The sequence below is a fragment of the Zingiber officinale genome, chromosome 2B (genome assembly GCF_018446385.1).
Source record: "Zingiber officinale cultivar Zhangliang chromosome 2B, Zo_v1.1, whole genome shotgun sequence".
Lineage (NCBI taxonomy): Eukaryota > Viridiplantae > Streptophyta > Magnoliopsida > Zingiberales > Zingiberaceae > Zingiber > Zingiber officinale.
Window position 1 is genome coordinate 143,449,660 of NC_055989.1, and position 26,340 is coordinate 143,475,999.

Below are 26,340 nucleotides of genomic sequence, written 5' to 3' on the forward strand. Positions count from 1 at the left end.
CCCATACCGAATAGTAAGCGACTCTGATTTTCTATATAACACCGGCAGGGAGGCTGCTTACATGACCATCTGATTCCAAGATGAGTAGTTCAACTTGGATTTACGTCATTTTCACGACACCACCGTCCTCTTTTCACGACATAGAGCGTGTTAGTACCAGGTCGGAAAGGGATTTCCGACGATAGTCCTCTAACAGTCAAGTCAATTTCTGATAAGTAAAAAAATGAAGAATTGTAGTAAGAGCATGTAAAAAATAAAGTTGCACATACCTCTACCTATAGATGAGAATCCCTTTTATAGTGGTTCTATAGTATTCGTGCACACATCTTAAAGCATAAGCATGCTTTCTTAGGCATCTTAGAAAAAGACAAGTCAAAAAGTGTCCCTAACACCCTTGCTTAAGTAATCATGCGACTCTCTGACTTGACAGTCTGGAAGCTTTTAGAGTATAATTTGCCTGTTGGACATGCTCTCTTATCAACGACACTGATCCGGCGATAAGGCCGGGGAGCCCTCATGGGCAAAGGGTCAACAACACGTAGGGGTCAGGAATCAAGGGGGGTCAACCCCGTCGTCTCGCCGAGCGGGCACCCTATGCCGATCACCTGGCCATGCCCACCAGCCGAAGGAACTATAAGCCGGTCATGAGCCCGGGTTTCATACGCCTAGGTAAAAAGGCTATATGGCTGAGCAGGTGGTCCGGTCGGCCGTGGCCCAAGGCAAGGGTACAAGGCCGAGCGGCCTGTCCGCTCAGCCAAGGCGTCAGGCAACCAGACCAAAGTGTTCGTCCGAGCAGGGGACTATGAATCTCCCTCGGGCGGACCAACATCTACGACGGGTCGAAGGTAAGGAGCCGCCGAGCAGCTGACGCTTGGCTCGAGAAGATGAAATCAAAGAAGACGGGACAGTAGGGACGTCATCCTAGTAACATCTGTCGCTGACAACAGGCATGTTCGATGACCAGGCCATACGCAGAATCGTACGATGTAAGGTTCTTCTGTCCCATCAAGGAGGTATTTGGACTGTAGCAGTATGGCGTCAGGCATGCTCTTCTGACAAGCCCATACTGAAGTATGGTGCAGGACACGTGTACGCCTCGATGTGTGTGCGCCAAGTTCACCATAGCTCTATATAAGAGTCATCATATTTCGCCGGAGGTATGCAATCTTATATCTTCGGAGCCACCTCCTTGTTTCCCCTTTGCCTGACTTGATCGTCGGAGGGTCGTCGTCGGGAAACCCCACCCGACTCGGTTTTGTTGCAGGATCATCGGAGCATATGAGGAGCTAGCAGGGAGCGCCACGTCCCTAGCGTCCGTTGATTCAGCGTTCGGACAGGATCAGACACAAACTTCCAAAAAGATATGACAAGATAGCTAATAGGCCCACACGCGGCTGACTAACCGCTGTTAGGCCAAGTAGTCCCAGATTAGACGTGATGAAGAGAGTTATTGCTCTCCTTTTCATTCAGTCGTGTTGTTGTCGAAGAGCTACCCTTTGCCCGACTGGACAATCCTCTCGCTCGAGGGTAGTGGTTCGAGCGGAGTTGCTACTTGGCTATTTACCCTTAATCACGGGCTTTCTAAAGCGGTCGTTCAGATAGTCTTTTGGCCGATCGGATGGTCACGCCCGGCCCACAAGAAGATACCCGCCACTGGCCTTAATTGATTTGCTCCATGGGTCTGGTCCTTTGATTGTTCTGACCTCCACGTCCGTCATTTTTTCTTCTACTTTGACCCACTAGTGGGCGCCCCCTTTCATCCCGCATCAATAATATTAGGTGATTTTCTCTAGTTCCACCTTACGAAAGATCCATGGTAATGGTTTAAAATGTCTTCTTGGATATTTAATCTCCCTTATACAAAAGTTACTGTGCTAGAGAAAAATAAATTCGTGATTTATTTATTTATATTTTATCTTGGGGCTTTGATCATTATTGAAATAGTTTGTTTTTTACGGTGAAAATTATTATAATAATATTAGACTATTTTCTCTAACTCGACCCTAACAAAGATTCATTGCAATGGTTTAAAATGTCTCGTTAGATATTGATCTCCTCTCATACAAAGAACTACTGTGTTAAGGAAAAATGATACTAAATACTTTGGGATGAATACTTTACTCAAGTCATCATTTAGTTGAAACCCTAAATTCTAATTGAAAATGAATGAAATTCAAGATTTAAGAACAAGTCTAGACGTTTGCATGGGCCTCTGGATGGGCTCGAGGTACTACTAGTCCGGCGAATGAGTTATTCCTAGGACAAAGATTCTATGTAAAAAAGACGATCAAGCTAGTTTTACAGAATCGACGAACTTATGGCACTCATGAGTTCAAGAGTGGGCTGTCGTTCCTTGGGATGATAATTTTATTCAAATTCAATGGAGGATTCGATATTCGATCCAAATGAAAAAAGATATGGAGGGACTATCAATATCTGATACCCGACCCAAATATCCGATTAAATAATATATATACATATATTAAAAAAAAATTCCTTTTTTCAAAATCAATTTACTATTTTTTTTTATTTTAGGAGGTGACTATATAGATGTTTAATTTATTTTTTTAATTTTATATATATATATATATATATATATATATATACACGTTAATTTTAATATATTTTTATTGAATGATAATAGTTGGATAGAAAGAAGAAAAATTATAACTATAAAAGATATCCGAATCTTATACCCAATGAGTATTGGGACAAAGGATATAGAATCCGATTCATTATCATCCCTAATAGTTGCAAGCTTGCAGCCAAACGAGGACAAAAAGATCATCGCTGAGGGAGATGAAAGGAAGGAAAGATCCTTAGCTTGCCTAGGTCGGTATATAAATCAAATCTTTATGAAAATTTTGATGTGGGGTTCCCTAAATCTAGACTCGTTTACGCTTGTTCAATTATAAAAGGATATATATAAAATAAATAAATTTGAATAGTAATGAGCTCGATACATTAACTTTCATGAACAATATTAATTTATAAATAAATTTATTTATTAATTTATATAAAACTTAATTATATATATATATATATATATAATTTTATTATTCTATTAATAAAGAAATAGTATACATTTCATATGTATGTAAAAGTCAATATAAATTATCAGAATAATAAAGTTGATACTTGAGCTTAAAAATATTAAAATAATATTCATAAAAAATAGTCATGCATACTATTCATTAATAAATTTAAATTCTCAATTTCAACGGATTAATAGTTCCAAATTATCTTAACAACCGATAAAAAATTTTTAGACCAAATCAATCACCCTTAAGAATAATCCAGCAGATATAAATGAATAAATTTAAATTCTTTTACCTCGGCTCTGCTCATCTACACTCCTATCATAAACTAATACATATTTTTATATATATTAAATAATTAAAAATAATAATAATAATCTCTACTCTCATACGATTGGCCCTTCTAACTGCAACTTCCTCTGCCAACCTAAACCCTAATTTAAAACCCTAAACCCTAATTAATTATAAACCCTAACCAATCAAACCCCACAGACAATCACCACCTTCATCCCTTCGAAACAAGTCAAATCTTCCTCAGCCCAGTCTGAGAAAACCCCACCTCCCCCCGAGCAGGAGCAGCACCAGCCACCAGACCAGGAGCAGCAGCAGCATCAGAAGCAGCAGCAGCAGATCCTCCTCCTCCTTCTCCTCCTCACGCTCCTCCCCCATTCATTGATATGGCTCCTTAGCCACTACCTCCAAACTGGCGACGTACGGCCGGTCAACGTCGCCGACGACCGCAGGTGGAAAGAGAAGGAAGAAGGACACGTCACGGGGTATATCGTCCTACGTGGTCTCCTTGCCTACCTGTCAGGCACTTCCTCTGACACCTCCACCCTCCTCCTCTTCTTCCTCCTCTTCCTCGATGTCCGCTCCGCCTTCACTCTCCATTCATTACTCTCCCTTTCCTTCCTCACTCTTTTGCATGGAGATGAACCTCAATACCCGGGCAATTCGACGTCCCCTCACCTTATCTTTATCTCCGATCTCTCTCTCTCTCCTCACTCCTCACTCCTCAGATCGAAATTCAATACACAAACAAATATTTAATAATAATTATTATAATAATAATAATAATATTTCTGAATTGAAAGGGCAACATCGTACGCACGTCCACAGGCTCACTAATGCACATAGAAGCTGAAGATGGAGGAAAGGTTTATGGATATAGAATCATCATAGACGGACGCAGATATCTTCTCGCAGTTGCCTTTTTCAATTTTGCTTCGTCTGATGCAATTGCATTAACTGCGTGTAGCCCGATTGATTAATCTGAGGTGGTCGGAATTCAGCGGCGGCGGCGGCGGCGGAGGCGGCGGCTTCATCTTCCTCCTCCTCCTCGGGAGCACCACGCGCGTTAGGGTTCGTGTATGGAAGGAATCTGAGCGTGAACAGTGGCGGTCAACGCGAGGACTTAATTGAGGAACATGATGAGTGTAATAAATGTGAGGGGAAATCGAACAGGGGATCGATCGAGGTAGATGATGATCATTACAGGCATCGAGAGATCATTAAGTTTTTTTTTTTTGATTAATTGCAGGAAAGCTGCAGCGCCTCCACGCCCGTCGCGTCGCCGCAGCTGCTGCTCCTGTCGCCGCCGCCGCCGTCGTCGACGTCCACGTCATCGTCGTCGTCGTCGTGTTCGTCGGACGCGGCGCGCGGCGAGGTGGTGGCGGTGGACGACGCGCCGCCGCATTCCTCCTCCGCCGCCTCGGCGCCCGCTGGTGCTCCGCCGCGGGCCGGCGGCGGCGGCGGCCGGGAGACCACCACTGGAACCGGCTCCGTAAGCTGCTTTCCGTCGCGCGGCGGCGAGAAGATCACCGGCATGTACTCCTCGTTGTCGCACGCGAACTTGGTGTTCTTGAAGTGCTCCTTCAGCGCCTCCACCCCCTTCAACAATCAAATTCAACTCCATAAGATAATCAATCGATCGAATCAAACAAACAATAGAAGATTAATTCACCACACAACAACCTGCAATCGAGCATAAGTGACTTGACAAATCTTGCGCGAGTTGAAGGCCTCCCACGGCTGCAAGTGAAACCCCTTGTACAGCCGGAACGCCGCCTCCGGCGACGTCAAGTTCACGAATCCATACCCGACGTTGCATTTGTTACTGCAAAACCACCACAACAACATTGCACCGGTCACGGAGCTTCCCGATAACCAATTTCTCTGCGTGAAAAGCTACTTTCTTTCTCTCTTTCGGAGCTTATTAGATTCTAAAGATCAAAAGCAGACACGAACAAAAAAGGGATCGTATAATTAATAATCACACACACAGATATATATATATTTATATTTGGAAGCTTGCTGGCCATGGAGGTATGATTGGTCTTTTCCACCTCGCAAGAAACACAAAAACAGCACTAGGGCCGGTGTCTATATTCTATGCCTGCAACCTGCAAAGCGTGCTTTCTGATTAGGGTTTAGGTGGAAGGCCAGGCCTTCCTTTGTTCATCCTTGTTTCACGGTTTCCTTGAATTCCCGATTCGAGAGAGTAAGAGAGGGGAATTGGGAAGAGAGAGAAGGAGGTTGGCGAGGTGTTGTGCGTCTTTATATGCGACGCAGTGAGTTGTTGCCATTTGGGTCTCACAGAGTACGGAAGGTAGAGAAGAAGCACAGGTGATGAAGGCGGCAGCAGCTGCTAGCTGCAGCGGCCGGCAGGGGGATCTCTTTCTTTCTTGCTTTCTTCTTCTTCTTCTCTGAGCTTATGCATTTGATGGCTTTAACGTGGGCTTCCATTTTTACTACCCTTTTTGGGGCGTATAATGTGAATCTCCCATGTACTCGCCATGAACGCCTGCAATGACTCCATCCCAATTTGTGGAGACTTTGTTGCTTTTCTGGCTGCTGCTGCTGCTGCTGCTATTACACTTCTACTGAGGCGAAAAGAGGGAAGGGAAAAGGAAAAGGAAGCTTTTGGCTTACTTGAAGTCGATGGGGAGGTAGACGAAGTCGTAGGCGGAGTAGGGCTGCTCCTGCTCGCCTTCCTCGATGATCTGCTTGTTGCACTGAATGCAGTGGCTGTCCAGCACGTTCAACAGCAGCTTCTGACTGCAGAGGAAGAGGAAGAAGAAGAAGAAGAGAGAGAGATGAGAGAGGAGAAGAGATAGAGATAGAGATAGAGAGATAGATGATCGAGGGAGGGAGCTTGCGAAGGTCCGACATGGGGGACAAGATCGTGGGTGGGGGACCGGACCTGTACTTGTTGGGGATGTTCTTAATCATGACTGTGGTTCTGGAATCCCTGAGGGATGATTCCGACGAGTCCTCCGGTTCCGCCGCTTCCTTAAATAGGAACCTCGACTCCCCGCTGATCTTGTTCCGGCTCTTCCAATTCCGCCGCCCCCCGCCGCTGCTGCTCGACGGCTGCTTCGAGGACGACGGCGGCGGCGTCATCGACGACGACGATGATGACGACGGCTGGTTGTAGCTGCTGCTGCTGCTTTTGTTCCTCCTCCCGCCGCCGCCGCCGCCAGTTCTGCCACCGGCAGCGGCTGTTGCGGCAGATTCCTGTCCCGCCGAAGAGGACGACCTCGAACTCGTTTGCGCCCACGATCTGCTCGACTGAGGACCGCCGCCGCGCTGGTACCTCGGCAGTAAGTGAGAATTGTGGACGCCGTGGCCTTGGCCGGAGCTACGGGGGTTATTGCTACTGCATAGAATATAATGCAAACGTACACGAATCAAGGAGCTGGCCGGAGAAGCTTCAGGTTAGAGAAGGAATGGAGCGATAGATAGAAAGAAGAATAACCTCCTGCCGCCGTGACGGCTAAATTCGAGTAGCAGGCGCCTTCCGTTGAACTCTTTCCCGTTGAGCCCGGAGAGGGCGCGAGCGGCATCCCTTGTGTCGAAGAACTCCACCAGCTTGTGCTGCGGCTTCGACGGCATCTCCCGCACCTCTTTCACCAGCCCTATGCATCATCATCGCCGTCGTTCAAAATAATGTTGATGATCGAATATTGCTGTCTGTGGGTGATGATGAGGGAAATGGTTGTGATTTCTTACCGAATGGTTCGAAGATTTCTCTGAGAGAAAGCAAGGAGACGGTCGGGTCGGAATTGAGGAGGACTAGGCAACCCTGATGGGGGTCGTCGGCGGCGAACTGAGCCCAGACTGGGTGGCCGGCCACGGTCCCCCTTCCGAGCTCCGGCGAGCGCCACGACCACGGCGCGGACCAATTCCCCGAAAGCGGAGCGCCGAAACCGAAGCCGGCAGCATTCGTTAACCGAGCGTGCTGCTCCCGGACCTCCGCTACCACCGCCTCCGCGCTCCGGAAGTCGAAGAAGTAAACGGTCACTACCCCCTCGGCCGCAAGCGCGCCCATCTCCACAGCCCGCACGCCGCCGAAGGCCTCCATCGCCGCCCGCACCTCCCCCTCCCCCACGTGGCGAGGCACCATGCTCAGCGCCACTGCCCGCGTCGTAGTCGCCGCCGCGGCCTCCATCTGCTGCGGCTGCGGGAGGTGGAACACCGGGAGCGCCACCACCTGCGTCGGCGGCGGCGGCGGCGGGTGAGCGGCCGCGGGGGGATAGGCGTAGTAAATTTGCGGGTGTCCGAGGGCGTACTGCCCCGCCGCCGCCGGCGCCGCCGGGTAAAACTCCGCCGCCGCCGGATCTAGAATATTCCCCCGCCCTGCTTCCTCCTCCTCCATCTCCGCACCGCTAAAAGATCCCCAAACCCCCTCCCCTCGCCCCTCCTCTCTCTCCTCCTCCTCCTTGTTATGGCTGGTGTCTCTTCTCCCCACTGTCAACTTTACCAGCAGACCGCTACAGACTTAAAAAGAATCCGGTACGGAAGGCCGCTTCGCCGGAGCGCGAGGCTAAAAAAATTAAAAAAACAAGGAGAGAGAGAGAGAAAGTGTGTGTGTGATGAACTCAATCAATCAATAAAAGCGAGGCGGGGGGAGGGTAAAGGAGAGGTTTTTAATGCGGTGACGCTATGCCGGCGCACCCACGCAACGGAGGAAAGACAACCCTTCTACTCTCACGCCTCAAATCCCTTCACTCCACGCCCCCTCTCTCTTCCTCTCGCGCTGGCTCTCCTGCTGTTGCTGATGGCGGCCAGCTCACAGGGCATCGTAAACAGAGCGTGGGCATATCAATGACGTCGGAACGGGGTGGTGGTAACGGGGCGGCACCCGCCAAAAGGGGACCGCAATGACGATTCTGCCCCTGATTCCTTCTGCCTCGCTTCTTATTCCTGAACGCCTATGATTCCATGGACGGGGGAGGCCGGGGGAAGGGAAGCTCTCGATTTGCTTGCTCGCTCGCTCTAAAATGAGGACTGCACAGCGGCGGAAGAGGAAGAGGAAAGGCACGGCAGGTAAGCAGGCAATGAGAATGAATTCGTTGTTGTTGCTGCAGCTGCTGCTGCTTCTGCTGTTGTTGTCGTCGTCTCTGCTTCTTTTGGTTGTGGACGACGACGCAGCTGACGATGATCTGGTAATAGGGGGAGGGAGCAAGATCTGCTGCTGTCTTCTTTGCTACATTAGCATGGACATGGACACGGCGGAAGGCGGAGGAGGGGCCGGAGAAAAGTTGTTGGGAGAGGAAGCGAGGGAGGGAGAGGGCGTCGCTTGGACCGGTGGGTAATGCTCTGTGAGAGAGAGAGAGAGAGAGCGAGGGCTGCGCTTGCCTGTCTGCTTCTCGTGGGGTTAACTTTGGGAGTGACAAGTTTCTTTTCTGTTATCTTCTGCAAAATCTGAAAAATAATAATCATAATAAATAATATTTATTTTATTTTATTTTAATAATAATAATGATGGTAGATATTAATTATGTCTTTTATTATATTTGTAAGAAATTATACATACTTAAAAAAATACTCAAAATTAGGATAAAAATAATTAATTTCTTATTATCAAAATTACTATCCATCGAAGAAATTTTTATTTAAATTATTTATAACATTTATAGAAGTTTAATTAAGAATGATAATTTAAAAATAAAATTTAACTCACTGCTGGATTTATATACGTTTTTAAATATATTTGAGGCTCGGCAAATAAAAATTTAGATCTTTAATATTTTTTTTTTAAAAATAATTTTAGAAAATAAAATTTAGTTTTTTGATTGCGATGAAAACTTACTCATTAAATTTATATATTTAAGGTTTAATAAGAACAAATTTAAATTGATAGATTATTAAATTATTTAAGAATTTATTAATAATTTTTATTAGCCTTAGTATCTCAATGTTATTTTTAATTTTAATTTATTATTTCTTTTTAAAAAATAATATTAAATATAAATTTAAATCATCAATATCAACTAATATTTCATATTTTTTTAAAAAAAATAACTTTTCTTATAAAATAATTAAACATGTCTTTATATATTTTAAATCTATTTTGAAGTAAAAAAATTGATATTATCAATAATATAATTAAAATAATTGATAAGGAATCCGATTTTATATTCTTATCGAGGTAAAGGAGGCAAGAGTAAGAAAGATTACTGATAAGGTAGGAAAATAATATCCAGATAAAGATGATAATTTTCTCCAAATCTTACATAGGATTGAAATTTAATCCCAATAAAGTAGGATATGGATATATTTTTTAGATCCTGTAATTGAATAATTGAGTATAAGTATTCAGGAATCAGTTATAAAGACTGATCTAGTAGAATTCTACTAATAGATATATATATATAGATATATAATATTAATTCTAATATATTTTTTTTTAAGATGGTAGTCAAATGGAATAAATAAAAATATTAGTACAGAGGATATGGGTGTTCTAATAGATATTAATATAGGAATAAATATTTCGGATGAGAATAAAAGATAGAATCTAATAATTCAATTCCAACCCGCATATGCGAGTTGAAAGATTTGATTTTAAAAAATAATATATATTTAAAATTATTTAAAAATTCTATAACAAATAAAATTAAAAAAATTTAAATTTAAAACGGATTGTTTAATAAAAAATTGATTATAAATTATTTTATTTAAAAATCATGGGCCCCAATTTAATTGGGCTGGCGTAGGGCAATAGTAAATATGGAGAGTAATGAAATTTTAGAAATTTATGAAAATTTGTGCAAAAACTTAACATCATTAATAATTATAAAAAATATCTAAAAAAACTCATTTACATATAAATAAATTACTATATATATATATATAAATGCAATCATCTATACTTAGAGATGTAAATGAACCAAACGATTCGCGAACTATTCGGAACTCGATTCAGTAAAAAACTCGTTCGAGTTCGTTAGTTTATCTTATCGAGCCGAGCTTGAGTTCGATTTCGAGCTCGACAGTTTTATCGAACCGAGCTCGAACTTAAGGATATTCGGCTCGTAAGCTCGCGAGCATGTTCGTTTATAGGCTCGCGAGCAAAAAAAATGAATATTAAAATGAGCCTTAAATCGAGCCAAAAAATGAGCTCTAAAACGAGCCTTAAAATAAGCTTTAAAATGAGCCAAAAAATGAGTTCTAAAACGAGAAAAAAATGAGCTCTAAACGAGCCCGAAAACAAGCCCGAGCTCGCTTAACGAGTTAGGCTCGTTAACTTTGATAATCGAGCTAATAACGAGGCGAGCTCGAACTGTTCGCGAGCTTGATAATTCTAAAACGAGCCGAGCTCGAGCTTTGTGATAAAAGCTCGATTCGAGCTCGAGCCGAGCTCGAGCCCGAATATAACTTAAACCAGCCGAGCTCAAACTTAATACTGTTCGGCTCGATTCGGCTCGTTTACATCCCTATCTATACTCAACGCCTCGTATTATATTATTATATGTACAAATTTAAATTAATTAATAATTTACCTGTCATTCTCATACTCAATAATATTTATATTTTCATATTATAAGATAGAATAATATAAAATTTTTATTAACACACTAATAATAATCACATTCAATATTAAAAAATATTCTCTTGATTTACAAGATGATCTAATTTAAAAGGCCAATAAAACATCTAATGTATATAATAAAAACTATTGCATCTTTTGATTTAAATATAAATATCAAAAATAATCTTTTAAAGACTTTTTGATTTCACATAATACTAGATAATAAACATATAAAAACTTATTATTTTGGTGAAAAAATAATAAAATATTATTGATACAAAATTAACTCAAAAGTAATTAAACATATATTTAAATAATCTCAAAATCCTAACCCTAACTCTGTAAAAACTGAAAAAAAAAAAATAATAAAAAAAAGGATAATCTTCTAGGCCTTTAAAAAACCTTTAAATGATGTTTTTTGGATTTGAAATGAGATGGTTAAAGGTAAACCTTGAAATTAATAATAAATCTATGAGTAAGTTTTGATTTAATATATTATAAGTCTTGCAATTAAATCCGAGTCAAAAGTTATGGTTCCTTAAAACTTCCACTGATATTGCTACGATTCTGCTCCGATCCTACCGATTCTGTTATGAATCTTATGATCCTACCGATCCTGCTACAATCCTACTGTAAAAATCAATTTTGTACAATTTAAGATTGATTTGTACATCCCGATCATAGGATCGTACGATCCAGGATCATGATTTTACCAACACTAGACTCACGTGATTAGTTGGTGTATAATGAGAATGTGCTATTTATTTTTGAAATTATAAAAATTAGTTATGTAAAATTGTAAATATTAGGGTGTGTTTGGTTTATGCATGTTTCGTTTTCATTTTTTGGAAAATACGCGTTTTCTAGAAAATAGAAAATGACTTTTAGTCATTCTCTATTTTTCCAGAAAATGCTAGCTATTTTTTTAGAAAACAGATATAGAAAATGCAAACCAAACATTATTTTTCAGAAACACACGTTTTTCAAAAAATGAAAATGAAAAACGTGCAAACTAAACACACCCTTAATTTTTTAAAGTAAAATACTGATAATAATAATAAATATTATTTCTATATCTTTTATTATACTTATGAGAAATTATGAATTTGTTACACTTTCATCCAAACAATACTAATAATTATAGTCTTTTTAATTAATGGATTAAAGCAATAGATAAAAGGGGTTGCTTTTCTTTTAAAATTATCTAACAATTTGACTAAACTCATAATAATAAATTTGCTTCATCTTTGTTCCTTTTAATCTAAGTCTCAATTACCTTTTCTCCATATTATTTATTATAGTTCTAAATTTGATAGATATTATGATTTTATAATTATTAAAGCATAATTTATATATCTTTTAGAGATTTTTCATATATGAAAAAAATTGAATATATTATTTTCAAAATATAATTTTATTTTGAATATTAATTGTATCATGATCAAATTAAAAATCTTTTTATTTAATAAGATAAACACAATTCATCAAAATAAAATTATATTATTTACTAAGATTAATTAATATTCTCATAACAATATGCACTAAAATTTTGTCACCTTCTAAAAATTAGCATTACCATTAATTAGTATTTAGTAAGTAGTAGAGGAGGATGAAGAGCTAAAAGATAAAAGAAGAGAGACCGAATAGTTATGGTATATGTATAATGAGGCATTGTCACTTAGGTGATATTATGTTATATGATCAACTTAGCTAATTGATTTTGTTTGGTTGCGCGATTGAACTAGGTTAAATCATGTAAGCAAATTCACTCGTCAAAGGATGAGCTCGGAGGAGCATCTTAGTTAAATCGTGAACCAAGATAGCTACATATCGGTCGACTAGGTCAGTTCGAGTGCACTTAGACACCATACTGTCTCGGTCAAACATTTCATTTTGTACTTGGCTACCCTCCGCGAGCGAGCGTGACTTAGCAAAGTAGCCACCCCTTACAAGATCTTCTAAAGGCTCAAATTCGATGGAGGAATTTTCAAATTGGTTAAATTGTGAAATTATTCAAATTCATCGTGTTGTCTTCCATTTCCTTTTTTTAATTTCGGTGTGAGATTTTCACATCGTCGGCTCGATGGATGTTTGTATCGATTTAAGCAAGATTTTGACAACTAGAGCAAGTTCACCCCTTCAAGGATGAGCTCGGAGAAGCATCTTGGCTTAACTACATTCCTCACAGAGACATTGACACAAACACCTTTCGGGCGAGGTTGCACTTGCACTGCTTCCACACAGGCATTAACACAAACACCTTCCTCGCGGAAAAAATTGCACTGCACTGCACTGCACTGCGCTGCGCTGCACTGCGCTGCGCTGCACTGCGCTGCTTGGACACAAACATTAACACAAACAGGTCCCGACCGTCTCTCCAACCACGTAATTCTCGAGACCATGCACGGCTCCTGGCACTGCATTCCTGCTCTTCGTTCTCCACGCACCACGCCACCCCTTGGTCCCTTCCATTTCCTCTATATTTTTTACTTATTGTCTCCTCAAACGCTTCGCGGTCTCGTCCTGCGTTGCCCGCCGCGTGTGCAGTGTGCGTCATAGGCACCACTTTATGGGAGACAGCTTAGATTACTACTGCTGTCTTCGATGTTATTCATACACATACAAAAATACACATACACACGCGCGCACTCTTTCTCTTTTCTCTTTTCTCTTTTCTCTTTCTCGGTTCCTATGCAAAGTTTTTTTTTTTTTTTTAACTTTGAAAGAACACCACACTCTCCGAGACTGCGAGTAAGATATCTATGCATAAACAATCAATATAGACAAAGAAATGAATAAAAAATAAATAAAATGTTTGTTTAGTTTTCATGTCTCCTGTGGAAGTTTGTTAGTTTTTATGTTGACTTGGACTTGGTCACTGAAAGTAGCTTTTGGTTGATTTGGTGGAGTTGATTTAGAAATTATAAGAATAGACATGTGAGATAGATGAGAGGGTGGCTAATGGATGGGTTGTTGGAAGGTTTTTTTAGATTTAGGGTTTAGGATTTAGATTTTTTAATTTAGAATTTAATGTACTGTTTGGGAGAAGGGGAAGAGAAATTTGAAATTCTATTTAGGAAGAAGTGAATTGCGGAAAGGAAAAGTAAGGAAGGGTAAGTTTTAACCTTACTTACTGATTTTGTCCGAGGGTCGAGGCTATGGATACTGGGGGGCGTGGCGCTCCTGTTGAATATTGGTGGACTCCGAGTCAAAGAGACCTGCAACCACAGCAGCATCAGTGCCGAGCCAGGGAGAGGTTCCCTGGCGATGACCCTCCGACGCTCAAGTTAATCTCCGACGATGTATAAATGAGGAAACAGAGAAACAGTAGCTATAGTAAAGTATACATACATCCGTTAAAGCTTGGGGCCCTTTATATAGGGCTCCGAAAGCTCGCATGCACGCTCCTCAAAACTTATCGTGAAAAGACATGTCAGGAAAGCGCTCTTGACACCATACCTCAATGACCCGAGTATATCTCTGACATGACAGTGGAAGCTTCTGTCATACGATCTTCTGTCCGTCCATGCCACCAAACATGCCATCTATCAATGGCACGAATTCCTACGAGGATGTCGACTGATCCTCCTTTTATCGGTTAGTGGACCGAGCGAGACAACCGCTCGATCATCCCTTAGCCGTTCGGGTGGTCTAGCCCTTTGGCCGAGCAGAGTGGTCGTTTGGCCAACATTCCACTGTTAGAGCTCCATTGTGGTGTTGTGATCCTTTTTCACCGGTTCCGAGGTTTGATGTAAGTCTGAGTGAGCTGGCCGCTCAACGCATGTCTTATTTTGAACGTCGGAAGTTTGGTGTCTGACCGAGCTGTGGTGATATCTGATAGGTACTTCTTTGTTCCGGTCGGGAGAGTGAGTTGTCCGACCGGCTAGCGACACATGGGCGTCGACCGCCTAGACTTTGACTTCCACCGTGGTCATGACCCTTTGAGGGGTGGACCCTTATCACCTTCTGAGGGGTTGGCCCTTATCACCGGATCACATGTCTCCCTCTCAAGTCTTATTGAAGGAGATTGTAAGTCCGACTGACTGGACAAACAGAAGCATGGAGATCGGTTGGCCGATCAACCATCATATGGGCAAGACTCCAGTCGGTTCACCAGAGAGTGTCGGTCGACCCCAAGACTGATCCTTGCAGTCGATCGATGCTCCAAGTATTTGCACTTGGGCTTTTTTCCCCAATGTCCTCGGGCGTATGCGGTCAATGCTGACATCACTAGAATCTCTTCGGAATTCGTGCAAATCACCTCGTTAAGGTCGAGCACGCACCCCTTAAATGCGAGCCAGTGGGAGAATGTCGTGTGTCGTTGCCGCATTCACCGTCTGCCCGAAGCGACAGGCGCTGACGCGACGTCGGGCGGTTTGAATTCCACTGCTAGATCTGCATCTTGGATTTTATGCCCTAGATCCGATGGTTCTGCTCGGTCGAGCCAAGGGCTTATAACGTCAGAGTGCCCCTTCTTCTTTTACCTTCGCGTTCTGCTCCAGTGCTCCGGCGATTCCTTTGCGACCAACGCTCCGACAGCTCCCCTTCCTCCTCCGCGACAACCTTTTCCACTCTTTCTATAAGCTCCCTCGATCCTCTGCCATTCTTTTGGATCCTTGCCTCTTTCCTGTGTCTGTTGTGCTTCCGGTCCGTTTTTATTCCTATCGAAATATCGTTTTCCTGTTTTCCGACGATGGCTAGCTCTTCTCGGCCATTTGACCCCGCTCTTGTTCTCTAGTACAGTACCATGGAGATCAGATTTGATGCGGGCGATGCCGAGAACCTTAGGAATATCTTTGAGATCCCCTATGACCACGAGATAATCTTGGCCTCCCCATCCGATTGGCTAAATAACCCACCGACCGACACTATTTATCTTTTCCGAGACCAATTTGTGGTCGACCTTCGATTCCCGATCCACTCGTTCATCATTAAAGTTTGCAACTACTTCCGCATTCCCCTTCCGCAGCTCGTCCTCAATTCTCTTCGTTTGTTGTGCGGCGTCGTAGTTTTTTTTAGGTTGCACGACATTCCCCTGACCTCGCGCACCTTCCATTATTTTTATTACCCCAAACAGTCCGAGCTAAGGACTTTCCTCTTTCAGTCGCGGGTCAAGCTAGTCTTTTTTGATAAGATGCCCACTTCCAACAAGCATTAGAAGGAGTATTTTTTCTTTTTGCGTCTTCCCGAGCGGCCCTGTTTCCGAACGCACTGGTAGGTCGGCTTGCCCCCTCAGCCCGATCTGAAGAAGTACAAGAGCCAGCCAGACTATCTTCACGCAGCAACCATGCTGACCGCCCAAAGATATGACATCCATAAGCTACTGCTGGAATGTGTCATGTATATCTTCGGCCTGAGTCTGATCCAATCCCACCTCCCGCGCGGCTTAGGTAAGAAACTTCTTGGGCTCTTTCCTTTGAGTCTAACTGATTTCTTTTTTTTTTCTTTTGTAGCCCGAACCATGATGCGAGCATGGGTGGCCGGCTATAGCAAGCTGAAGGATGCCCAGGTCGAGGAGGTTGCTGCCAAGGAGTTGGCGAGCCTCTGCTTAGCGCCGATCAGTTCCTAGGAGGGCACGGCTGCTGGGAGCAGGGAGACGCCCGCTGTGGGTGAGGGCACTGCCGACTAGACAACCAGCATTGAAGTCGTTGGTGGTCCGCTCCCAACCCCCGAAGCACAACCAACCGATCGAACCGAAGGCTCCGAGTCTTGCGATGGAGTGCCCCTCCTTAGGCGCAAGAGGCGCCATATGGACAACCCATCCCGCTCCGCCACCTTGGCCGTGGGGGTCGCCGAACGGGTCGGCACCTCATCATTGTCCGAGCTACCCCCGGAGGCCCTTGTCGCCCAGTCGGACGCCTCTTTGCCGCCGACCCGAACCCATCGAGACCACTGCTGTCCCGGATCGATCCTGCGTCTGCTACCGCTCCTTCCGGTCCGGTGGTCTCCTCCTTATCTGACCCAAGCGACCGACGATCGGTGACAGCGACCCTCAACCTTCCAATAGAGGATTACCTTGAATAGTGCGCCCGTCCGACCATCCCCGAGCATAAAATTCTGATTTGCCGGCCACTTGCCGGTATTTGGGAGAAAGTGAGGGCCTGAGCGCCGACGATGTCACCAGGGTCGCTCAGCAACAGTCACCTGCAGATGTCCACCGGGGTACGTATTTCATCAACAATTCATAATTTACCTCCAACCGAAGCTTAACATTTGCCATCTGCAGTACTGGATGGAGAGCGTGACCTTGTGCTAGCGACTCGCTCTTGTGGAGGAAGAGCTGAAGAAACTCAAGATCTCGGGTGGTGCCTCTTCCTCCAGGGGCCATCGGTCTTTGAGTTAAAGGCTGATCTGGAGAAGGCCCAGAAGCTTCTTGAGGTCGAGCAGAAGAAATCCGCCGACCATGCAATCTGGCTGGGCCAGCTCGAGTCGCAGGTGAAGATTTATGAGAAAAAGCTTGAGCTGCCCACAACAAGGAAGAGACGAGCTATCACCGATCTAGATCTGAAGAACCAGAAGGCTCGGCAGCTATCCCAGAAGCTCAAAAAAGTCGAGGATTACCTAGTTACCAAGCGGGACTGCCGCTCAGTTGGAGAAGCTGCTCTAAAGGGGTAGCTTAAGGAGGCTGAGGACACTCTAGAGGCCTCCCGCTCAACTCTGGTGACCTACCAGGAAGCCGAGCCAACTAGGTTCGAGACGATTAAGCAGGCGTACCTTCGCTCAGACCAGTTTACCGACAAGGTGGTCCAGCGGATTGTCCGCGTCTTCGAGCTGGCGATCGACGGGACACTCCAACAGCTTAAGGCGGACGACCACCTTCCTCCCAAGACGACGGACAACATCGTCAGTCGTAGCAAATTGAACGATTCGATGTCTGACGATGTTTATGATTGCATACAGTGAGGTCGAGCGTCTGTCTTGTAGAAGTCTTTTTTAAGTCTCCTTGTACTTCCGTCGATCGACGATCTTTCCTTTTGATTAATGAAGTCATCTGCCCACTCGGCGGGCTTTCTCTTAAAAATGTCTTGTTTGTTTATATGTCTTCCCATTCGGCTATAGTCATCGTCTATCTACGATTTATCTCCTCTTGGTTTTAAGGTCACCGCTCGACCATCGATGGAGACAGAGGTTTAACGTCGTCGTTCGATGATTTGACGAAGTCGTGGGTTTAAGGTCGCCGCTCGACCGTCGATGGAGTCAGGGGTTTAACGTCGTCGCTCGACCGTCGATGAAGTCATGGGTTTAATGTCGTCGCTCGACCGTCGATGGAGACAGAGGTTTAACGTCATCGCTCGATCGTCGATGGAGACAGGGGTTTAACGTCGCCGCTCAACGATTTGACGAAGTCGTGGGTTTAAGGTCGTCGCTCGACCGTCAATGGAGACAGAGGTTTAACATCGTCGCTCGACGATTTGATGAAGTCGTGGGTTTAAGGTCATCGCTCGACCGTCGATGGAGACAGGGGTTTAACGTCGCCGCTCGACGATTCGACGAAGACTAAGGTCTAAGGTCGTCGCTCGACCGTCGATGGAGACAGGGGTTTAATGTTGCTGCTCACGATTCGACGAAGACTTGGGTTTATGGTCGTCGCTCGACCGTCGATGAAAATAGGGGTTTAACGTTGTCGCTCGACGATTAGACGAAGACTTGGGTTTAAGGTCGCCGCTCGACCATCGATGGAGACAGGGGTTTAACGTCGTCGCTCGACGATTCGACGAATACTGAGGTTTAACGTCGTCGCTCAACGATTTGACGGTGATCCCACGTTTAACATTGCCGCTCGATGGTTTGTTTGGTCGTTCGGCACAGAGCTCGAAATTTGAGTTTTTTATTTCTTCCTTGTATACAGGGAGCACAAGGATATAAAGATACATTGATTACTACATTGGCGCACCTCTCACCCGGCTCGGTAAGGCTGGAGATGGTTTGTGCTCCACGGCTGCTCCAGTCGACGCCCGTCCTCATCCTCCAAGTAATAGGCGCTCGAACAGAGCCTCACCGCGACCTTGAAGGGTCCAACCCACGGGGCTTCTAGCTTGGTGACATCATCGGCTGACTTTACTTTCTTCCATATCAAATCACCGACCTGGAACGATCTAGGGATCACCCTCCAATTGTAGTTCTGCTTCATCTTTTGACAGTAGACCATTAGCCGAATAGCGGCTTTAGCACGCGATTCATCTACCAAGTCCAGCTCCATTAACCTCCGCTCGGCGTTATCTTCATCGTAATGTTGTAGCCAATCGAACTCAACTCCGACTTCGACGGGAGCGATTGCTTCACCGCCATATACCAGGTGGAAAGAAGTTACCCCGGTTCCCTGCTTGGGTGTCATGCGGATTGCCCATAGCACGCTGGGCAGCTCATCTATCCAACTTCCTCCAACGTGGTCGAGCCGAGCGTGTAGGATTCTAAGGATTTCGCGATTAGTGACTTCCGCTTGTCCGTTGCTTTGCGGATAGGCCACTGAGGTGAAAACTTGCTGAATGTCATATCCTCCGCATCATTCTTTGAGTCTCTGACCAGCAAACTCCCTTCCGTTATTCGAGACGAGCCGACGGGGGATGTCGAACCGGCAGATGATGTGCTGCTAGATGAACTTCATGACCATCTGCTCAGTATTCTTGCTAGCGGTTCGGTCTCTACCCATTTGGAGAAATAATCCACTGCGACAAGCAAGAACTTTCGCTGACCTGTTGCCATGGGGAATGACCCAACAATATCCGTGCCTCACTGGTCGAACGAGCAAGAGACCGTGGGCATCTTTATCTCCTCGATCAGCCGGTGCGAGAGGTTATGATACTTCTGGCAAGACAGACAGGTGGCCACCGTCCAGGCGGCATCCTCCTGGAGGGTCGGCCAGAAATATCCTGCCAACAAGATCTTCCTTGCTAATGAGCATCCTCTCGGATGTCCCCCGCAGGAGCCTTGATATACCTCTCGCAATATGTAATCGGCGTCATCCGATCCGACACATTTAAGCAAAGGCCTAGAGAAGGCCTTTTTGTAAAGCTGATCCTCTATCAGGGTGAACCGACTGACTCTCCTCCTTAATATGCGAGCCTCCTCTGAATTGGACAATGTAGCTCCTAACCGCAAGAACTCCACTAGAGTCGTTCTCCAGTCATTTGGAAAAGAGAGTCCTTCCATTCGATCAACATGAGCCACCAAAAATACTTGCTCGATCGACTGTGCTATAACGATCGACAATAGTGAACTGGCTAGTTTGATCAGCTCGTCCGTGTTGGTTGCTACTCAAAATATCATACTGGTTCCCCTGTACAAATATTTTGTACAAGTCATGAACCAATCCTAACAACCTATTGTGCTCTTTAAAAATTAAATTTGGAATAGCAAACAGAACTTAACATTATTGATTCCAAATTCAACTTATCTATTCTTAGAGGTTTAGACTTGGATTGCAAACGATGCTTAACATTATTAATCCAAATACACCCATGTTACAAATTTGATTAAATATTTATTTCAGAGATCGGCTTCCAGGTTAAACATGGCGAGGCACTAGGCCTTCTTGGTTATGAGATCATCCACCACTTCCTAAATGATCCGGTGGTAAGAGCCCGGGATCCCCTAGCGAGGGGTCAACGCCACGTGGAGGTCAAAAGGCCAGGTGGTCCGTCGAAGAAGGGTGAGCCGACCGGACTCATGAGAAAAGGGCAGGCCGATCGGTCTGCCATTAAACATCTGATAGTAAAATGTGCCCTGACAGGGATTGGGGTTCCGACGCTCAAGGAAACAGTAAATAATGACCGAGCGGAAGGCCTAAGAGAAGGCAGGACGTAACAGGTGCGCCGCCCGGCCGGTGCAGGGAATTAGGGCCGTCCGGACGGCGCTCTTCGTCCAGCCGGCCGGACGGACGTCCTGGCCGGCGGTGGGTAAATAGGGACAGGAACATCCGCTGACAGCCGTCAAGTCGTATGGCTAGGCCATACTCCTAGTCTGACAACGGGGTGTCCTATTGTCCCATCGAAGGTGCGATGGGACTGTTGCAGTATGGCGTCAGGTAAGCTTTCTGACAAACCCATACTTAGGTATGGGCTGCGGACACGTACGCGCCTCGGTGGGCGTGTAGAAGCTCTTTCACTGCTCTATATAAAGAGCCGCAGACTTCGCCGGAGGTACGCGTTCTACGAGCTTTGGAGCTACTTATTCCACCACTTGCTTACCTGACTTGAGCGTCGGAGGGTCGCCGCCGGGAACCCCTTCCCGGCCCGACTTCTGTGCAGGCTCGCCGGAGTTTCGTGAGACTAGCCGGAGATCTACATCAGCAACCCGGAGAGCGCCACGTGCCCAGCGTCCGTTGATTCAGCGTTCGGACAGGATCAATTTGGCGCCTCAGAGCTTGCCCTCGGAGAGTCATGTGGGGTCGGAGTACTCTCTAGGGAAATCGTCCCGGACAACACCGGAGCATCCGCGCCCCGCTCGGGTTGTGGCTCATCAAGTGGAGTTGAGGCAGATGCAGATTCCGGTCGTCGGCGCTTCCGAGTGACTAGCGGAACATCATCGGCCGAACGGCCCTCTACCTCGACTTGGGTAGAAGGTTCTGTGCCGCCCGCTGCCTCGTCAGGAGAGGTAGTAGCTGCTAAGGCTTCAGGGGCATCCTGAGTCCCTTCGCCTAATTCGCCGGTCAGATCGGCTGGATCAAGGCCCCGCTCGGCGACCTCCTTGTTCTTCACCGCCTCAATCTGAGCGGCTTTCAATTTGAGCTTCTCGGTCGCCTTAGCACGCCATATAACTTCAGCTGCAGAAGCAAAGATTAAATCAATTAGAACAAAAGAAAAAGGAGGGATGAGAATCGCTTACTCATGCTGCAGGGCAGATCGGCTGGGGTGGAAGACAGGCCGAATATATATATTACTCCTGGGAGCAGCAGCTTGTCAATGTGATAGCGCTGACCCACCAACCGCTCGGCCGCATGAAGGTTGGCCGCATCACCTCTAAATTTGCCGAGCTCTGGTTGCGCCGGTATCGCCGTCTGCCACTCGATACGAAAAGTTGGCCGCTCGGGAAAACACACATAGAAAAAGTGCTCCTTCCAATGTTTGTTGGAGCTCGGCATATTATCAAAAAAGATGAAAACTATCATAGATTGGAAAATAAAGGTACCCCACTCGGCTTGCTTGGGATAGAAAAAGTAGTGAAAAATCTTAGGGTCGAGGGGGATGTTGTTCAGCTTAAAAAGGACTATCACTCCGCTCAACAGCCTGATGGAGTTAGGGACTACCTGGCCGAGCGGAATGCGAAAATAATTGCAGATTTGTAAGAAGAACTTGTGGGGTGGAAAACGTAGCCCGGCCAAAAATTGGTCTCGAAAGAAAAGAACGGTGCCGGGCGGCGGTTCATGAGGCCGATCGGCCGGTGTGGCTAACACTATTTGGTGGTCGGCTGGCAGATCATAGGTTCGAGTGAGGCGCAAGGTGTCCTCCTCGTCGAACCAGCTTTCCATGGTCGGATACCAAAGACCCGGAGCACCGCCGGTCGGCTGTGAGGTATTGGTCATGGTATAAGGCCAGGGATGGACGTATGATGGAAGGAAGGAGAAATAAAACTAGGAAAGAGTGCGGGATGATAAAAGAAATAGCTAATAGAGAGAAGAAAGGAGAGGCAGCAAGGAAGATGAAGTCTTACGGGCAAGGGAGATGATCGGAAGAAGCTGTAGGGTCGCCGGAGAGCCGGAACGCAAGGTCGCCGGAGATGAAAAGAGCAGCGAAACATCGGGAGAAGATGAGGCCGAAATGCGGTGGAAAGCGGAAGTCGGCGCTTTATAAGGGCGGCCGCTATTAATTTCAGCCGTCCGATCCAGGTCACCGATATCGAGGTCGTCATCTAGCCATTCATTTCAAACGGCGACTGTCCCATCGGAAGTGACGCCACCGTCATGCGCTGACAAACGCACGATCGCCACGTGTCAGCAGGATACTGGCCGCATTTAATGAGCTCCCCTTACCGTGAGCGGCGCACGTGATGGGTAGTAAGGGAGAGCATCGGACATGGATTCCAAGAGAACACAAGGCACGGACAAGATACCGCCGAACGGATGAGTATCCCTATGCCTGGCCGAGCGGCCTAATACAGTGATCATTGCTTAGTCAGATCGGCAGTATAGTCAGTCGGACTTCGCCTCCTTCGACTAGACTCGAGGGGAAGGCAAGTGATCCGGTCGTAAGAGCCCGGGATCCCCTAGCGAGGGGTCAACGCCACGTGGAGGTCAAAAGGCCAGGTGGTCCGTCGAAGAAGGGTGAGCCGACCGGACTCATGAGAAAAGGGCAGGCCGATCGGTCTGCCAGTAAACATCTGATAGTAAAAGGCGCCCTGACAGGGATTGGGGTTCCGATGCTCAAGGAAACAGTAAATAATGACCGAGTGGAAGACCTAAGAGAAGGCAGGACGTAACAGGTGCGCCGTCCGACCGGTGCAGGGAATTAGGGTCGTCCGGACGGCGCTCTTCGTCCAGCCGGTCGGACGGACGTCCTGGCCGGCGGTGGGTAAATAGGGACAGGAACATCCGCTGACAGCCGTCAAGTCGTATGGCTAGGCCATACTCCTAGTCTGACAACGGGGTGTCCTGTTGTCCCATAGAAGGTGCGATGGGACTGTTGCAGTATGGCGTCAGGTAAGCTTTCTGACAACCCCATACCGAGGTATGGGTTGCGGACACGTACGTGCCTCGGTGGGCGTGTAGAAGCTCTTTCACCGCTCTATATAAAGAGCCGCAGACTTCGCCGGAGGTACGCGTTCTACAAGCTTTGGAGCTACTTTTTCCACCACTTGCTTACCTGACTTGAGCGTCGGAGGGTCACCGCCGAGAACCCCTTCTCGGCCCGACTTCTGTGCAGGTTCGCCAGAGTTTCGTGAGACTAGCCGGAGATCTACATCAGCAACCCGGAGAGCGCCACGTGCCCAGCGTCCGTTGATTCAGCGTTCGGACAGGATCACTAGACAAAGTCTTTCAACGAAATTCAATATTTAATCTCCTTATAGTAACCCTAGGTTTAATCAATAAGAGCAATCGAATCACAAGATCGAAAAAACAAAACAAACACAAATTCGAATCATAAATCCGAAACCTAGAAACGTTAGCCTCTTGTGTTTGGTATTTCAAAATCTATACAAAAAAAACTAGTATGATGTGGAACAAGACAACTAGTTATATCTTTCTTTGTAGCTAATAAACCTCACGATCTTCTATCGTATTCCTCTTCTTATCTCGGACGTCGTGTGGATGACGATCTACCGAGACGAGAATCCACCCAAGTCTCCTTCTTCTCCTTGCAAGTTTCGGCCACCAACAATCTCCTAGGGATGAAGAACTTCGGCCACCAACCAAGCTCCAAGGGATGCTAAGAAACAAAGCATGCTTTCTCTACTTCTTCTCCAAGCAAAGTCCGGCCACCAACAAGCTCCTTGAGAGTTGATGCCGCCGGCCACCAAAAAAGAAGAAAAGGAGGAGAGGAAGAAGATGAGGGTCGACCACCATAAGGAAGAGAGGAACAATAGAAGATGTATTGTTGTTGTGAGGTAAGGCACCTCTACCCTCTCTTTTATATTCCTTAGTCTTGACAAATACGGAAAGTTTTAATAAAAACTTCCTTATTTTCCTTGTCATCGAAAGGAAAATTTAATTGATAAAAAAAATTTCCTTTTCTTCTATTAATGTGGCCGCCCCCTACAACTCCTCTAAACAAGGAAAGTTTTAAACACAAAATTAAAACTTCCTAATTTGTTTCAGAAAATTTTTAAAATAAAAATTTCTCTTTAAAAATTTCCTTCATGGTTGATTATAAAAGGAAACTTTTATAAATTAAAATCTCTCTATTAAAACATGTGGATGATTATAATAAGGAAAGTTTTCTCCAAAATGAAATCTTCTTTTCAATCTACAAATAAGGAAAAATATCAAAGTTTTCTCTTAATCTTTTGTAGAAACTATAAAAGGAAAGATTTAATTTTAAAACTCTCTTTTAAAACCATGAGAATGGTTACAAAAAAGAAAATTTTTATTAAAAATTAAAATATTCCTTTTAACTACAAATAAGGAAAGATATCAAACTTTTCTCTTAATCTTTTGTAGAAAGCTATAAAAGAAAAGATTTAAATTTTAAATTCTCTTTTTAAACCATGTCTTCCACATAAGGAAATATTTTAAAATAAACTCCTTTTATTTTTTATGTGGTCGGCCACGTAAGCTTGGGCTCCAAGCTAGAGCCGACCACACCTCAATCCATCCAAGCTTTATCTTAGTCGGCTCTTGCTTGGGCTCCAAGCTTGGCTTGGCCAGCCACCTAAGGATGAGTAAGAAGGTGGGTATAAAACTTTATAAATAAGAGGCTATGACAGAGACCAAGAAGAGAAATTGATTTTGGTCTTCCGATGAACTTGAGCTTCCCGTGTTCGCCCCGAACACCCAACTCGAGTTCATCAATAATATCTCATTCCACTAAAGAGTTATTATTGAACTACCGCATCAATCTTATATTACTATATGAGCTCCTTCTTATCATGAGTGTGTTAGTCTCCCTGTGTTTAAGATATAGAATGACCACTAATTAAATGAGTTTCTAACAACTCACTTAATTAATATCTAGCTTCAAGAGTAGTACCACTCAACCTTATGATCATGTTGGACTAAGTCCACCTGCAGGGTTTACATGACAATCCTTATGAGCTCCTCAAGGGGACATCATCAACCTAGATTATTAGGACACAGTTTCATTATATAATCTACAACACACCATATAAATAATATCATTTCCTAACTTATCAGGTTTATTGATTTAACAAGCTAAATCACACCATTTGATAAATTAAAGAAATAAGTATTAAGTATATGTGTTTGTTATTATATCATGATTAAGAGTAATACACTTCCATAATAACAGAAGTATTGTTCTTTTATATAGTCAGTATAAAAAGAAACTACCTCAAATGGTCCTGCTCAATACACTCAGAGTATACTAGTGTAATTTTATAGTTAAGATAAACTAATACCAAATTACACTACGACTATTTTAATGGTTTGTTTCTTTCCATCTTAGTCGTGAGCTACTTTTTATAACTTATAAGGAACTGATAACATGATATTCTGTGTGTGATACCATACACCATGTTATCTACAATATAAATTAATTGAACAACTACACTTTGCATATAAATGTAGACATTTGACCAATGTGATTCTTTATTTCAAAATAAATGTTTACAAAAAGCTAGGCTTTTAGTATACACTCTAACAATCTCGCACTTATACTAAAAGACTATGCTGCTATATACCCTGTCATACATCTGATTCCCAACCCTTCAACATGCCCATCAAAAGCTCTTGCCTTAAGGGTCTTAGTGAAAGGATCTCCCAGGTTATCATCTGATGCAATCTAGGCGACAACAACTTCTCCTCGTTATACGATGTCTTGTATTGGGTGGTACTTGTGCTCTATGTGTTTACTTGCCTTATGGGCTCGTGGTTCC

General features: G+C 44.7%; 2 protein-coding genes across 2 annotated transcripts; both read right to left on the reverse strand.

Moving 5' to 3' along the window:
• Positions 1–4,494: 4,494 nt before the first annotated feature.
• Positions 4,495–7,715, reverse strand: LOC122049626 (protein terminal ear1 homolog). The gene is made up of 6 exons (XM_042610988.1): positions 7,050–7,715; positions 6,796–6,955; positions 6,241–6,696; positions 5,970–6,095; positions 5,013–5,154; positions 4,495–4,928 (listed from the first exon to the last, which is right to left on the reverse strand). The coding sequence occupies exons 1-6, from the start codon at positions 7,693–7,695 to the stop codon at positions 4,569–4,571; spliced, it is 1,890 nt and encodes a 629-aa protein (XP_042466922.1). The 5' UTR covers positions 7,696–7,715; the 3' UTR covers positions 4,495–4,568.
• Positions 7,716–19,584: 11,869 nt separating this feature from the next.
• LOC122048805 lies at positions 19,585–20,004 on the reverse strand. Its single transcript, XM_042610329.1, has one exon. It carries the CDS (start codon positions 20,002–20,004, stop codon positions 19,585–19,587), a length of 420 nt encoding a protein of 139 aa, XP_042466263.1.
• Positions 20,005–26,340: the final 6,336 nt, after the last annotated feature.

Excerpts from the sequence above, each read along its gene's own strand:
- LOC122049626 (XM_042610988.1), bottom strand. The coding sequence starts at position 7,695 with ATGGAGGAGGAGGAAGCAGGGCGGGGGAATATTCTAGATCCGGCGGCG. Across the intron at positions 6,697-6,795 it reads AGCCGTCACGGCGGCAGGAG|TAGCAATAACCCCCGTAGCT; the intron begins GTTATTCTTCTT and ends TATTCTATGCAG. Across the intron at positions 6,096-6,240 it reads AACATCCCCAACAAGTACAG|TCAGAAGCTGCTGTTGAACG; the intron begins GTCCGGTCCCCC and ends CTTCCTCTGCAG.
- LOC122048805 (XM_042610329.1), bottom strand. The coding sequence starts at position 20,004 with ATGGAAGGACTCTCTTTTCCAAATGACTGGAGAACGACTCTAGTGGAG.